The following is a 16,430-nucleotide window of genomic DNA, read 5'->3' as shown; positions in this document are numbered from 1 at the left end:
AAAGCCAAGTGGGGAACAACTAGGACTGCCTCTACCAAGGAAGAGAGTAAACCAAAATCAATACTGCATTCTGGGAGGGAAATAAGAGATTAGTGCTGCCATCAAGGACTTGAAGGAGGCAGGGGTGGTGACTTCCATGACATTCCCCTTCAAGACTCCTATTTGGCCTTTGCAGAAGAATGATAGGTCTTAGAGAATGACAAATAATTATCATAAATTTAATTCTATGGTTGTTCCAGTCATTGCTGCTGGACCGGATGTAGTTCCACTGCTTGAGCAAATTAGCATATGCGCTGCTACCTGGGGTGCAGCTATTCATCTGGCAAGTCCTTTTTCCTCCATCCACTTCTCTAAGGTCTACCAAAAGCAGTTTGCTCTCAGCTAGTAATGCCAGCAAGACAACAAGACAACTCGACTGTCTTACCTCAGGGGTACATCAACTCTACAGCCGATGTCATAATTTGATTCACAGGAACTGGATCATCTTTCCCTTCCATAACATACCTCCCTGATTCATTACATTGGTGACATTATGCTGATTTGATTTAATGCACAAGAGTAGCAATTACTCCACTTATTGGTAAGACTTCCACGGGCCATGGGGTGGTAAATTAATCTGACAAAAATTCAGGGACTTTCTATCTTACTGAAATACCTTGCAATCCAGGGGAGTGGAGTATGTCAAGACATTCCTTTTAAAGCAAAGGAAAATTTTCTGTGTCTGACACTTTCTGAAGCACAGCACTAGCGGATTTGTCTGAATTTTGGAGACAGTACATTCTTTGTTGTGTTACTACAGCTCATTTACCAAATGACCTAAAAAGCTGATCATTTCAAGGAGATTCACAATAGGAGAAGGCTCTGTAGTGAGTTCAGGCTGCTGTTCAAGCTTTCTTTTCTTGGACCGTATGACCCAGGAGGTCTGGTGGAGCTTGGTCAGGAGCAGACCGGCATACTGTTTGGAGACTTCGGTTGGTCCCCATAGGAGAATCACGCATCAGGCCTTTAGTGTCTTAGAGCAAAGCCCTGCCACTCTCCATAGATAAATACTTTTCTCTTTTAAAACAAATCTTGGTCTGCTATTAGGCCTTAATAGTGATTGAACACTTGTTAGTGGTCACGAAGTCACCTTGCCGGCAGAGCTTCCCATCATGAGCTGGGTGTATGCAGTCCCAACAGGTCATAAATCTGGGCATGCACAGCACAACTTCATCATGAAATGGAAGTACTCTATATGAGACTCTATATGACAGACCCTGAAGGTCCAGGTCAGTTACATGGACCAGAGATGCCCATGGTCCACATTTCTTCTTTCTTCTAGCCCGACTCTCTGGCCTCTCAGGAGTTCCCTTTGATCATTGACGGAGGTAGAGAAGACTCAGACATACTTTGCAAATGATTTTGCACAACATGCAGGCACCACCCAACGTGGGTAGTTGTGGTCTCTCTCCCTTTTCTGTGACAACCTTGAACAAGTGTAGTGAAAGGAAATCTTTCTAGTGTGAAGAATCTCGAGCAAAATAATCAGATTTTCATTTTTCTTAGAAGTACACATGGTCAGATGTGCAATTATATGCTGATTCCTGTCCTGTGACCAATGATTTTTCTGGATAGTCAGGGACATGGAAGAAAAGTGATTGGAAAGTTGATGGTAAAGAACCCTGGTGAAGAGGTATGTGGGGAGACCTACCTCTTTGTGTTAAATACTTAGGGTATTTGTGTCCCATGTCTATGACCACCAAAGGGCATGCTTCTGTACAAACAATGGCCGCATTTAGCTGCTCCTTCTGTGCATCGAATGTAAGTAGGCATGTCCTTTGTCTCCTTGTTATTTCTTTTCCTGACATGCAGTCCAACAAAATATACATATACACACACATATATGTGCATATATAATGTGTATATATGTTTGACATATTTTATATATTATATGCTGATACACATATATGTATATACACATTCTATGTATGTGTGTGTGTGTGTATATACATAAAATTGCCAGTTTATGCTTTTCTCTAAGCTATACTTCTGTTTGTCTTTCAAAAGCCTTAGGTATACTCCCAATAAATATTAACATCACACATCATTATAATCTTTGGAGTTTCTGAATGGATCAAAACAATTTATGTGATTGGGCAGTCACAAGGAAAGATTCTGACAGGGGAATAAAAATATATGATGTAGAGCCAAACAGTGAAATGACATTCCCTTAAGCCTGGATGGATCATATTCTGTGGAAGCACATGGAGGGCACATGAGGTAACATTTGGGAGGTCATTCATAGGGCCTCCTGAATGACTTAACTTTAGAATGAGTGCTGAAGGCACTGTAAGCAATGTGAGGGTACAGCAATCTATAGAATCCTGAGGAGGTGAGCTCTAATAATAGTGAGTTAAAATCAATTATACAATAACTAACAACAGCAATATACTTTACATCAATGAATATTTAATATGGATCAGTTTGAATACAGTAATCAACATGTAGCTGAGATATGTCTATTGCAAATATACACACAGTTTTAAACTGCTGCATTGGAGGGCTGATTAATGCCACATTTGGAAATAGTTCAGAATACACAAACACTATTAAATGAAATCAATACGCTTTCTTCTCTAGTTCCTGAGCATAGAGATATGGACTGACATGCAACATACTTTGCAGTTTTATTCAATGCTAAAAATGCACTTTATTTATAACCAGTTTCTCCCCAATAATTTTTTCATAGCCTCTTTCACATCTTTGTTCCTTAAACTATAGATGATGGGATTTAGCATGGGAATCACAATGGTGTAAAATGTCGACACTATCATGTCATGGTCCAACGCATAGCTGGAACTTGGTCTCATATATATGAAGAGGATTGTGCTATGATAAATTGTCACTCCAGTCAGGTGAGAGCCACACGTAGAAAAGACTTTTCTCCTCCCATCAGTGGAATGAATCCTCAGAATGGCCAACAGAATGAAGCCATAGGAGATCAGCACAATCAGGATAGTAACCATCTCAATGGCGCCCACAAAGTAGAAGAGTAGAAGCTGGTTTGTGTGAGTGTCTGAGCAAGAAAGAGCGAGGAGAGGAGGGATGTCACAGAAGACATGTCTGATCTCATTGGATGCACAGAAGGAGAGGCTAAATGTGGCCACGGTGTGTACAGAAGCGTGCAGGATGCCCCCAACATAGGAAGCAATGATAAGGGGAACGTAGACTCTGGGTGACATGCTCACTGAATACAGGAGAGGGTTGTAGATTGCTACGTAGCGATCATATGCCATTGCCGCCAACAGAAAGCACTCTGTGGTTCCAAAAGTAACAAACAGAAGCATCTGGGCTGCACATCCAAGGAATGAAATGGCTTTATTCTCTGCTAGGAAACTGACCAACATTTTTGGAGTGACAACTGAGGAATAGCAGGCATCCAGGAATGATAACACACTCAGGAAGTAGTACATCGGGTTATGGAGCCGGGAATCCCCAATGACTAAGAAAACCAGTCCCAAATTTCCGGCCAGAGTAAAAAGATAGATTGCTAAAAATAGCAAAAACAGGAAGACGTTCACCTCAAAATCATCTGTGAAGCCCATCAGTATAAATGTGCTGACTTCAGTCACATTTTTCATCTGAAACCTGTATAAGTCTAAATCCAATGGAAACCCTAACATTTGGGTTTTTAATTACAAGTTCTAAAGCAGTTTCTTACGAAAACCGAATCCTTCCACTTACACCCTGATGTTTGCCTCTCAGTCGGGTAGAATGATTTCCCGGAGAGCGACGGGACCGGCACCATGGAAGCCGCTGGAGCCCAGAGGATGCATTTTGCGGTTCAACTAAAAGGAAGAAATAATTTTGTTCTGGCATCGACTACATTTGTCATATTAAAAATATCAATTTAAGTGTCCTATTTTCCAATTTGTTTCCTGTTAAATTCCTTACCATCTGGTTTTTATATTACATCATCTAAAAATTCACAAACATGAGTGAACACAGGAATCATTCAATCTAAAAATGTTATCTGGAAAGTCCACAGCTGACTACTAGCTCTGGATTGGCTGCGGCATGAGACGGCCTTTCGTACTGCTCACAACTGTTAAGATGGGAATCAGCACACTCACATTAAAGACGGGGTTAAACTTCAATGAGAAGAGTTATGAAAATGATCGAATTTTAAAACATTTCCATATGAGCAGAAAATGAGGCAAGTGAGACTTCCATTTCAACTTACTGTACAGAGACACTTTTTCCAACAAAAGCATGCTATATTCTTTTTTTTCTGACAATTACCCTGTTCCATTAGTTTCCATTCCAGAGTGATAAACAGAAGAGCAGGCAATATTCTGGAGACATATGCTCCTTGTTAACAAACAAAAAAGATACAATATCCTTTACTTTTCACTTTTTTTCTCAAAATATATATCATTAAGTTGTTAAATGTGTCCTTTGCAGCCTATAGTACTGTTAATGTTTTCAAATTTTATCTTAATAGCAATGTGAGATGTTCCTCATTTCACGTGTGCTTATTATCCCTGCAATGTCCTTAGAACTATTTTTGAGATGCATTTCAGCCAAAAGGTCACCATGGCTGTTCTTCTATTATGTTATACTTACTTTTGGAGTTTCTTAAATAACTGTGAAGTTAATGTCACATGATAAAAGATAATAAAACTGCCCCTAGAAGATTTTGATAAAAGGATAAAATCACTGTTTGCCACACACACACACACACACAAATAAATTTATTTATTTTTCCCTGATGTCATCTTACTTTTTCTTATTTGGTGGAGTATGAGGAAAAGAAAATGCATGACTTAAGGGAAGAAAAGTTTAAGAGTCATTTGTATTTGGGCTTAAATCTCAGTGACTGACATGCAACTAATTACTGGATTCATCATATTTAGGGAGCAGATTTTGACACGTTGACCTCTGTTTTCCTTCAGGATGTCACAATGAAAAAGTATTGGAAAGAAGTGAAATTCCTGCTGGACACAGGGCCAGGCTGCATTCAGTGACTTACAAGTGATTATATTCATGATGTGAAACACACTACAGTTTTGTTATATTGAGATGCCCGTACATCAAGAAGAAAATTAAGAAATAAGCTTAAAAGTGTTAGAAAGAGAAGGAAATCACATGTCTTTATTGTCCCATAAATGTTCCCATAGATCCATGTGGAAGATGTTTCTAATGCATAGATTAAATTGCCTCATAAATATGAGTCTACAAAATGCAAAGTGTTCATCTGATTCTTAAAAAAATCTAGAGTAAAAAAATAATGAACTTAATTTCTGATTTCTGTATAAATCCAGGAAATTTACAGAGTACTCATCAGAACACATACACACAAATATAATAACATATAATTATGTTTAAACTGTTCTATAAAAATACCTTATAAAGAAGTCAATTACTGGTATAAATATGTATTAATGTATTTTTCGGGTATCACCAAAAATACATTTCTGTTTAAAAATTCCTATTCTTTTTCTTTTTCTCCAAAACTTTTCTTCTCCCTTTCTGTTTCTCTCCATCCTTCTCTTTCTCAAATGGTTTGGAGAATAAAAAAATATTCATTAAAAAGAGTCCTCTATAAAACAGGCATTAGGCAGATAGGAATAATCACAGTGAAAACAAATAAAAATATGCAAACATATTTTGAAAAATGTATCAATTAGTAGTCTACTGAAAGTATCCATCACGACATACATGCTGACCGATAGACACAGGAGAAATTTCAGTGATTTACTTCTGTAACCTTTACTTAACTAATGTGCCTGTGACGAGACAAGTATGAAAGATTAGGATCATTAAGAACTGGACTCTAAGACCTCATATTAAAATGCCATATTTAGCACCTAGTGACAGCGGGAGCTCAGGAAAGTTAAGAGTAACTTTTAATATTTTTAAGCATATTTTTATTGAATTAAAGTTGATATCAATATTGTATTGGTTTCAAGTATACAACACAGCAGTTTAACACACACATTATGAAATCCTTACTCCAACTAGAGCAGCTGTTATCTGTCAACATGGAAAGGTGTCACAGAATCATTGGCTGTCCTCTCCATGCTGTACTTCCATTCCTTTGACCAACTTATTTTATGACTGAGATTTTTATACCCCTCACATTCCCCATCCATTCCCCTATGGTAACCACCAGTCACTTCTCAATGCCTATGAGCCTACTACTGCTTTGCTCATTTTGTTTTTTGTTTTTAAATTTTTCATGTCCTTCTAAACCGAAGAATAACTAAGACTGACCAAAGATTCAGGCGTATCTTGTTCAACTACATGAACATGGTGGGATTACAGGCTGTCGGTTTATCAGAGGAATTAAAGTATGTTCTATTAAATTAAAATATTAATTATATGTGAAAGATGCATACACATGAAATATTACTTCCAAAATTTACTTAACTCCAAAAAAATAAATAGGGACTTATAAAGTCAATTTTTTAATGAAAGTATCAAGAAGTTAATGGGTCTCAAACAGGAGCAAAGTATCTCTTCTTTACGTTATACATATATTTATTATATGGTACTGAGTATATATACAAATACTATTTTATTGAGATTAAACAGTGAATTCCAATATTCTGTGCTGTAACAAACTGAAACTATTTCTGTCACTGCATTCTCTTCGGGGATATGCCAGTAAAACAATAACATGCTTAAATTTTCCTGATACTTTTGTCAATGTAATTTTCTGGAAATTTTTGATGTCTCTATTCTTGCCTGCAGTTCAAGAAGGTGGTTTGTGAATGAAACTGTTTTATTCCGAATTGTGTCTCTTTAGAGCTTTTGTACACTTCAGGATAGGAAACTGGGGTCATGAGAGAGAAAAAGCATGAGGTTTAGCTACTGCACCCAGATTGCTCTTCAAGCAGACATTTCTGTTAACTGATATTTAAGGAGTTAGAAGTGATTGTGTTTATGTCTTGTTATTTCACTTGAACAGAGAGATGCTAGAAATACAAAAATGTAGACCGTGATTTTTTAACAAAACGTGATCAATCTGGAAGACTAAAATGAAATCAGTTTCTCAACTTTCATGGTCAAAAAATGTGAAGTACCAGACAGCCATGAGAACACTATTTCAGAATCTGAGCTCCAAAAGAAGGAGAGCTATGATTGTAGCTACTCACACTATTAAGTGGCTGCTGGAGGTTAGTAATTTTGTGCACATTATCTAATATAATCTGTGTAGCAGCCTACAAAAGAAATAATTCAGTGTCCTTTTGCAGATGAGAAAACTGAGGCACAACTGGATGTAAAACTTGGCCAGAGTTGCACAGTTTCTGAAAGAACCAGGATTCAAGCCTAGATTTCTCCAACTTCAAACCCTATATTGCTTTTCTTGACTGTATTACAACCCCATGTGATATACCGAGTTCTGGAAATGTTAACACTGAGACAGCATCCTTGCACATTGAAATAAACAAAAAAAAAGAAACTAAAGCTGCTTCTGGATCAATTAGCTAAATGGTAAAATAAATTTAAAATTTATTTGTATTCTTCAAACAATAAAAATATTATGATCCCAAAGTAGCATCTACCCAATGGCTGGGTATATCAAAATTGGTAGTCATATTTTATTGAGTTGATAATTTTCTTAAACTGTAACTCTAACCCCTTGATTCTACTCTTACTACATTGATTGCTGTGATTCTTCAAGGAAATTAAGGCACATGTCTAATTTACAGCTCAATTGACCAAAATACGTAGGAAATCTTTCCTGTTTTCTCTGCTATGTTCCCTGAAAGGCATGTGATCAATTTTTGATACAGCCTTGCGTTAAATAGAATCTTCTCTCTTAAATACAAATATTGTTATATACACTTGTTTCAAATTCAAGAGTAGTTTCTAAAATATTTTATAAGTTATTAAGACCTTTCCTCTTACCTGTGGAAATGAACTATTCACTCAGTTATGTTATGCTGTGAATAGCATGCATTTAGATTCTTACAACGTTTTATTGAGTTCTTAAAGTTCACAGTGATGCCCCAAGAGGAAAACAGACTAATTCTTTTCTAATACAGAAAAGTATCATGATTTGTTTTCATTTTAAACAACTGAACAGTTCTGGGTAATGAACCACATGATGAAAACGATTACATGAATGCCCTCTGACCTCTGGTTTAAAATGATTCCTCAGTGGGAAAGAAGTTAATGGTACAGGACATAGTCCTAGCTCTGATACTAACTAGCTGTATGCCATTAGGTTGATGATTTAAAGTTTCTAAAACCTAGTTTCTTCTTCCTGGGAAAATAAACTTTTTAATTATCCTGTAAATATGGACATAATGAAATATAATATGAAAGCATAGCCTATGACAGAATTTATAATTACTTAACAAAGACATCTATATTTTTTATAAATTTTAAACCACCACAGTTATAAGTGGTATGAGAAACAGATATAAACTCATTGAGATTTTGATTTGGAAATAAAGTATAAATACACAAATAGAGAGTATTGGCAGGGAAGATGGGAAGTATATAGAAAATTATAATATTCTATGTAATAAACATAAGAATATTAGAGAAACATCAGAGAAGAGTCAAGCATTTTTAAGCTGTATAAGGTCTTGTCTTAGAGATCCCATATGCTAATTTAGACAAGTAACTGGCTATGTACATAAGAAACTCTTGGAGAAATTGTGGAAAATACATGGATGCCTAGACTCCACACTCAGAGATTATAAATTAGTAGATAGGGAATGCTGCTAATGGAATCAGAATGCAAATAAAAAGAAACCAGATTAATTGGCAGGCATCCCGACTGTGAAAAATGGTCTATTAATGAAATAAAATGAAATTGATCTATAGATTCAATGCAACACCAATTGCAATTAAACAAGTATTTTTGCAGCATTGACACTCTGAGTCCCCATTTTATATGGAAAAGCAATGAATTTTAGAAAAGAAGAATGAAGTTGGAATGTCTGCATAATTTGATTTTAGGACTACCGTAAAGCTAAAATAATCAGAGAGTGAAATTTTAATAAAACACTGACACCTAGATCAGTAGAAAAAGCTAGTCTTCAGAAATCATTCAAACAAACATGGTCAATTGATTTTTGTCAAAGTGGCCAAGAAAAATCCATGGAGGAAGGAAAGTACATTTTTAAAATAAATTTGAAGAACAACTTAATTCCACAGAAAAAGAAAACACTGACTCATTGTGCCACCCATAAAACTTTCCTTAAAATGAATATTAAATCTTAATATAAATCCAAATACTGTAACATTTCTAGAAAATACATAGAGAAAACATAGGACATTTGTGTGACTATGGTTGAGAAACAAATTTTAAAATATATCTCAAATGCATGAACTGTGGGAGAAAAAAGTGATAAATTTTACTTCATCACAATTAAAATCTGCTCTGTAAAAGACATTGTTGAGGGGATAAATAAATACAGCACAGACTTGTACAAAATATTTGCTAAACAGCTATCCATGGAGGAACATTTATCCAGAATATATTTTTAAGACTCTAAAAAAAAAATAAAAGATAAACAAGAAAAAGGGTATAAACTTGAATGAACATTTCACCACTGAAGTTACACAGATAATAACTAAGACCATAATAAAGTGTTATACACATCTGTTATTAGGGAAAGAAATGTACTTTAAAACAACAATATGATCCCATATACCTATCAATATATATGGGTGAAATTTAAAATTATATTAACTGTTAATATAAAGTGTCTTATGATGCAGAGCACTTGGAACTTTTATCCACTGCTGATAAGGAAGCAGCCTCTTTGGAAAATAATCTGAAAGATTCTTATGAAGTGAAACATACATTTACCAAATGACTTAACATATCACTTGGCAATAAGACTTGGCAATACCATATGATTTGGCAACGTGACTTGCCATATAACATGGCCCTATTATACCAAATGACTTACCCTATGACTTGGCAGTCTGACTCTGCAATTTACCCTAAAGAAATGAAAACACACATGAATACAAAGAATGGATTCCAATGTTTATAGTAACTATATTCACAATATTCCCAAGCTGAAATCCGATTATACAGCAACTAGAGAATGGGTAAACTAACTGGTACATCCATTGGATTGCATACTGTTCAGCAATTAATAGGGGTATTATTGATATATTCAAGTACACAGACAGATCTAAAATATCTTGTTAAGTGGGAGGAAACAAATTCAAAAGGTGACAATGTGATTCCACTGCATCACATTCCAGATAAGGCAAAACTATAAAAATGGAGAATACATTCGCAGTTGCTGGAATTGGGTGCTAAAGGCAGGTGACTGACTACAAAATGGTATGACAGGGCTTTTTAGAACAATGGAAATGTTCTATCATCTGATTATAGTTATACAATAGCATATGTTTGACAGTGTTCATGTAACTGGCACCTAAAATGGGGGATTTTCTTAAATTATATTAAAATGTAATCACCCTAACTTTAAAACAAGCTATTACATAAATTAATCCTTGCTTCAGAGTGAGGATTTTCTTTATAAGGGAGATTGTGACTAGAAGAAAGTATAAGGGAAGCATCTGGGGTAAGTACTGGCAATGTTCTCCTTCTTAGTCTTGTTTTCTTATAGGGTTATGTTCAGATTGTGAAAATTCATCAAGCTGAACACTTGAGATGTAAATACTTTTCTATATGTATTTTTTCCTTCAATAAATATTTAAAAAGGAAAAAAATGCTTATTTTGTTGTAATTTTCTAGCAAACTCAATAAGCCCCAATACTCAATTGCTCTTTGATTGCCTTCTGATTCTCTTTTTATTGAGAAAGTTAATAAAAATTTTCTTTCTGTCATTTTATATTGGGATGAGTAATATCTTTAACATTTTGAAAATTATATTTTAGCATTTCTCTGTCAGTTTTTCTCAAACTCTTAACTATCTGTATGTCAAATTGACTTTTCTTGTCTCTTCTGTCTTCTCGCTCCTTCACTGGGCCTTCAACAGTCACCACCCACTCTTGTGTTTTACTGAATCATTCTTGATGTATGATCTTTTGAATTTCTAGTTAATTTCTGTGTCCTCTTAATCATGTCTTCAAGTCCTTCTGATGTGTAGCCACTGCATTTGTAATATACAAATATTACTTTACTATTTTGAAAAAAACTCAACTCTTTGAAATTTTCTTTAATATTATTTTAAGATAATTATAATGTAGTCAGGTCATAGGGAAGGCAGTATAGCACAGAGGATACAAGTAGTGACTCTGTAGCATCTTATTATGCTGATGGACAGTGACTGCAATGGGGTGTGTGGGGAGGGGAGGACTTGATAATATGGGTGAATGTTGTAACCATAATGTTGCTCATGTGAAACCCTCATAAGATTATATATCAAATATACCCTAATAAAAAATTATCATATTAGTTTGTTCTGTAGTCTTACTTTATTTATGATTTTAGTAAATTTTGGAACATGATTTTTATTTTTATCCATTTGAAAGTTACATACTAATATATTACATTCATCTATTTATCTACCTTCTTCCCATGTTTAAATGTGATGGGCATTTTGACTATCATAAGAATTTATATAGTTTGCAGGTAGTTTGTAACTTACATGATTGAAGGATCCTTGCACTTAAAATATTGTCTTACTGTATAAATACTTAAACTCTCAGAGCTAAGCCTAATTCATTAGCATTTCTATGAAGCTGCTTGAGTCCTACAACTAGACTTACCTTCCAAAGTGGTACTCTACACCTTAGACATTATACGTTCCTGTAACATAACTTTCTGACGCCTATGTATTCCAGAACCCCTTTCCTTATTTCAAACTTTCCTTCCCACTGATTCTGCCCTAGTCATTGACATTTGGAAGGAAGTATGTGCTGCATATTTTGGAGATCTTCAGTGATTGAGAGCACCAACAATTTGGGTCTCCTACAGGCCCTTTGTAACACCCTGATTCAGCCTGGAGGTGGGTGGGGGGTCTTTCATCTACAACTTGGAGAATGTGAAGACTTCCATTTTCCCAGTTTGATTTTGCTGAGGTTTCCACTGAGTAAATTGTCCTCTCCTTTTTATGATGGATTTTTGAGATTCCACGTTCACCAAGTGTCACAGATTTGTTAACACTTCCCTGTCCATGTTAATCCAGGGCTTGGTGGAAAACTGCTGATTCCACCATTCTTCTGCTGCTTTGGGTGTCTTGACACCTTAAAAATCCCATTGTGGATATTAATAGAGGGCTTTTGGGACACAATTTTGCCAAAGTAGTCATCTTTTTTCTTTTGCGTTTCTCTTTTCTTTTTTTGAGTTTGTTGATTGTATGTCTTATTTTAAGGAAATGTTATCATAGAAATTTAAGGTTTATTAATGTGAATTTTCTATAATTTTCTTCCACTTCCCCTGGCTGATTTCTTATCTGAGCAGAAGAGGATACCACAAGCTTTATGTGCCATTCAGATGTGCTTTGGGGGGATATTTGGAGATGTGGAATGTCTCCTGTTGGCGGTCATGTCTTATGACTGTTATGTAGCCATTTGCAACCCACTCTTTACACAGTGGCCATGCCCAGGAGACGCTGTATCCAGCTCGAGAACATTGTGTACATGGGAGGGTTGGTCGACTCGGCAATCCACACCTGTTGTACATTTCGATTGCCATTCTGCAACTCCAACATCATCAACCAGTTTTTCTGTGACATCCCACCCTTGCTAGCCCTCTCTTCCTCAGACACCTCCATCAATGAGATCCTTTTGTTTGTTTTCAGTAGCCGTGTTGTGTGGCTCAGCATCATGACTGTCCTCCTCTCTTACATCTACATCCTAACTACCATCCTGAGAATGAAGTCAGCAGAGGGCAGACTCAAAGCCTTCTCTACGTGTGCCTCCCACTTAACCTCTGTGACCATATTCCATGGCACACTACTGTTCATGTATTTCTGACCCACCTCCACTTACTCCATGGACACGGACAAAGTGGTCTCTGTTTTCTACACAGTTGTCTTCCCTATGCTGAACCCACTGATCTACAGCTTGAGGAAAAAAGATGTGAAAGATGCCCTGAAAAAAATGGTCAGCACTAAATTATGTTCTGTGTGAAACAAGTTATTCCACCCAAAAGTGTTATTTAAAGGTTCTGAGATCTGAAGTTCAAGTCCTTTGATACAGGTTCCAATACATCTTCTATATACTTTCCATTACTTAACACTGTGCCTAAGTTGAGTGTAGGGAGGAGTCACTTTTGATCTTAACCTCCTCTCAATATGTGAAGTGTGCTAATACGTCCACTTTGCTGTTTTTGAAGACAGTCTTTTTCTACCTGCTTTCCTTATTCATGGATAAGTCCCAGCGAGCTTTCATTGCCAGAACTCCCCATGTTTCTTAACATTATAATTCAACTTATTCTCCCAAGGTACAATATTTTTCATAAACATTGGTTTTATTTAATCAGAAGTTTTTGAGTGTCTTACATTATGTTTGTATATATCCCTTCCTATGCACTAGTATCCCTGTGTAAATGATCCATCATAACACCTAGAAATATACCCATAGTAAATAAGTAAATAAGAATAAATAAAAACACTGTTGCCCGAACTCACATTCAATGGCATTTTCATTGCACATTAGAAATTCACCCCTTAAGTAATTGCAAATGTTCTTTTGTGAATTCATTTCAGAATGATAGTAAACCACGAGAGGCTGCTCTGCTTTTCAAGGAGACATTTGCATGACCTATAACAGACAATGGGATAATATGGTTGTGGTAAAAAAATCTATGAGGAATACTTCTTTGGATAAACAGTTTGAAGGATCACTAGCTGTACCATATTTCTTAATTTAGGCATATTACTTGGTAATCATTTTATGTGCATGAACATATTAGGTAAAACAGTTTGAAGTTTGTTAAAGTCAACTCAGAGGCTCATTGTGTTTGCAGTGTTCAGAAGTTATAAACATGCCATCTTCCTTCCATACAATATATGTCAGTCTATCTGGTAAAGACTGATTTGACATGCACAATGATTTCTTTAATCACATCTAATAAGTACAAAGTAGTGACAAGAAAATTTGGTCTGAATAAATTAGTTCCTTAGCTCAATAACTGTAAGTCTAATAATGTAATACACCACTTTGCATAATTGTAATTTCATCTTCCTGGATGTTGCATTAGATGTTGAAAAATAATTTACTAGTATGTGTCTTAGGATTCACTGTTTAATAGGAACATCATGTTTATGGCCAGAACTAATTTTTCTGTGATGCAATTCTACAAAATCAGGGAAAACATTTTATCAGGATCTTTTATCTATTCTTGCTCATCTGTTTTAATCCTCACTATTTCCTTCCATTCGCTGCATCTCCTCATCATAGCATTCTCACACACACACCAGGACTATTGGGAATCACTACTGTCCAGATATGGGATTAAGAGTGGCTGTGTGCAGTGGTTGAGGTAGTAGGCACGTTTCCGTGCCCGGACACCTTTCCTTCAGCCTTGGTACTGAAATCCCTAAAGAAACAAATGGCCATGGTGGTAGATTTGGGTGCATGCACAGAGCAGTGGACACGTGGAGGCATACTGGTTTAGGCTGTGTGATGGCATGGGGGAGGCTGCAGCAGTGCCAAAGCTCAGTGACCCAGCAGTGGGAGGCCCTGTGCAAGACGCACAGGCAGCGAGGTGTAATCTCTCTGGAAGCTCCTATCCAGGAAAACGCTATGACCCAGGCACCCAGTGCAGCTCTGAATCCCTGTGGTGTTGAAGAAATAACTCCCTCTCTTGTCATCTGAGGAAACAGGCATAATTGAAATCAAACAGGAGCATTTATCTGTGGTCTCAAAATGCATTTCTGGGAGCAAGAATCAGGTGGCAACCCAAATTATGTCCCATTCGGTAAAGATAGTCAGTGGGATTTAAAGACAGAAGGGAATGGTGCACATGTCATTTACAAAGAATTTTGACTGTAGATGGTGGAAGAAAACTAAAACTGTCTGAAGTGAAGCTGTTGCTTGGCTATGACCAGGCGATGTTTGTTACTGTAGCAAGTTGCACATGTTCTGAGCTGCACTTGGAATACTTCTGGTTTGTCCCAGATAAAAATTTCAGGGATCTACCTCGTCAGAGTGTGGGAAAGGCCCCCTCCTTAATGGCCTCCTGGCTCCATGTTAAAACCCCTGGACCTGAGTGACTCCATTTCACTTCCCCTCTCATATTTGCCAGACCCCAGCACCTCCGCGTAAAAGAGATCCTACCCTAGGTTATCCCTAAAGTCCTTTCCAGTCATCACAGTCTGTCCATATCTGTGATCTAATGCTTTGTGTACACCTATCCTCACTATAGGATATATAAAAGCCAAACAACAACACAAGAGAGTGGCTTTATCTTCATGCAAAACAATTCCATTTTGTCTCTGACAGATTTCAGAAGAAATAGAATAATGAAAACAGCTAGAGATTGCGTGTTGGGGACATCAAATAATTTAAACACAAATCCACCCAACTGATATTTAGGCTTTTATGGAGTCTTCACAGAAGTAATTGTACAACTTTATTAGTGTTCAAGTAAATAAAATTTATAACCTCAGCACTGCACTATGACTCACACTTGAGCATCTATAATGATAAATATTTACAAAGTTATATCATGTATTGGGGTGCATATGGAACAGTTACAGCTTTCAACATTGAGGAAGAACTCAGCATTCATTCATCTTTCAAAAACCATTTCAGAGTCTCTATGAGAGCTGGCATATATTCCCCTTCCTCATTATCCCCAACAGAAATGAGTAATATGTATACCCAAAGCTTCCACAAAAGTGATCACACACATAGTAGTTTTATTGGAACCTGACAATAATGTGTGGGGTTTGTTCATTGGGCTACTACACAGCAGAGAATGAATGAACTATCGAATCTCACATACGTGACACAGAGCAGCAGAAATCAGACTAAAGGATACAAACTAAATTATTTCACTACTGTAAAGTTTTTTAAAATCACAGAAAATTATCATATTACACATCTATTTTTGTTGAGTTTATTGATTTCTCTGAAATGCACATTGTGTTCTTTTATTTGGTCATTGTACTGTGTGCAGTGATGTTTTGTTTCCAAAAATTAACGTGTTTATTTTAAATCATAAAATATGAGACTTCAAATAATTTTCTGAACACAAAGGCTATGTACCGCCAGATTGTAGACAATTGCAGGATATTGTTATTTACTTTTAAATCTCTTTGAGATCCTTAAATCCATGGTTTCAAGATATTTTTGTATAATTACTAAATAATACAAATTCAGATGGGGTTGAGCCAAGATGATAGTGTGAGTAGAGCAGCAGAAATCTCCTCCCAAAACCACATATATCTATGAAAATATAACAAAGACAACTCTCCCTAGAATAAAGACCAGAGACACAGGACAACATCCAGACCACATCCACACGCCTCTCGAAGGGGATAAGATACAAG

General features: G+C 36.3%; 1 protein-coding gene and 1 pseudogene across 1 annotated transcript; one reads left to right on the top strand and one right to left on the bottom strand.

Annotated features, from left to right (window-relative positions):
- Positions 1-2,693: 2,693 nt before the first annotated feature.
- Positions 2,694-3,662, bottom strand: LOC130684831 (olfactory receptor 5T1-like). Its single transcript, XM_057507077.1, has one exon. The coding sequence runs from the start codon at positions 3,660-3,662 to the stop codon at positions 2,694-2,696; it is 969 nt and encodes a 322-aa protein (XP_057363060.1).
- An 8,702-nt stretch (positions 3,663-12,364) lies between these two features.
- LOC130684763 (olfactory receptor 5AS1-like) lies at positions 12,365-13,062 on the top strand (annotated as a pseudogene).
- The last annotated feature ends 3,368 nt before the right edge of the window (positions 13,063-16,430 follow it).

The sequence above is a fragment of the Manis pentadactyla genome, chromosome 9 (genome assembly GCF_030020395.1).
Source record: "Manis pentadactyla isolate mManPen7 chromosome 9, mManPen7.hap1, whole genome shotgun sequence".
NCBI lineage: Eukaryota > Metazoa > Chordata > Mammalia > Pholidota > Manidae > Manis > Manis pentadactyla.
Note: the sequence above shows the minus strand (reverse complement) of the source record. Positions and strands in the feature narration are given on the sequence as shown.

Coding starts and splice junctions, on each gene's coding strand:
- LOC130684831 (XM_057507077.1), bottom strand. CDS start 3,662: ATGTTAGGGTTTCCATTGGATTTAGACTTATACAGGTTTCAGATGAAA.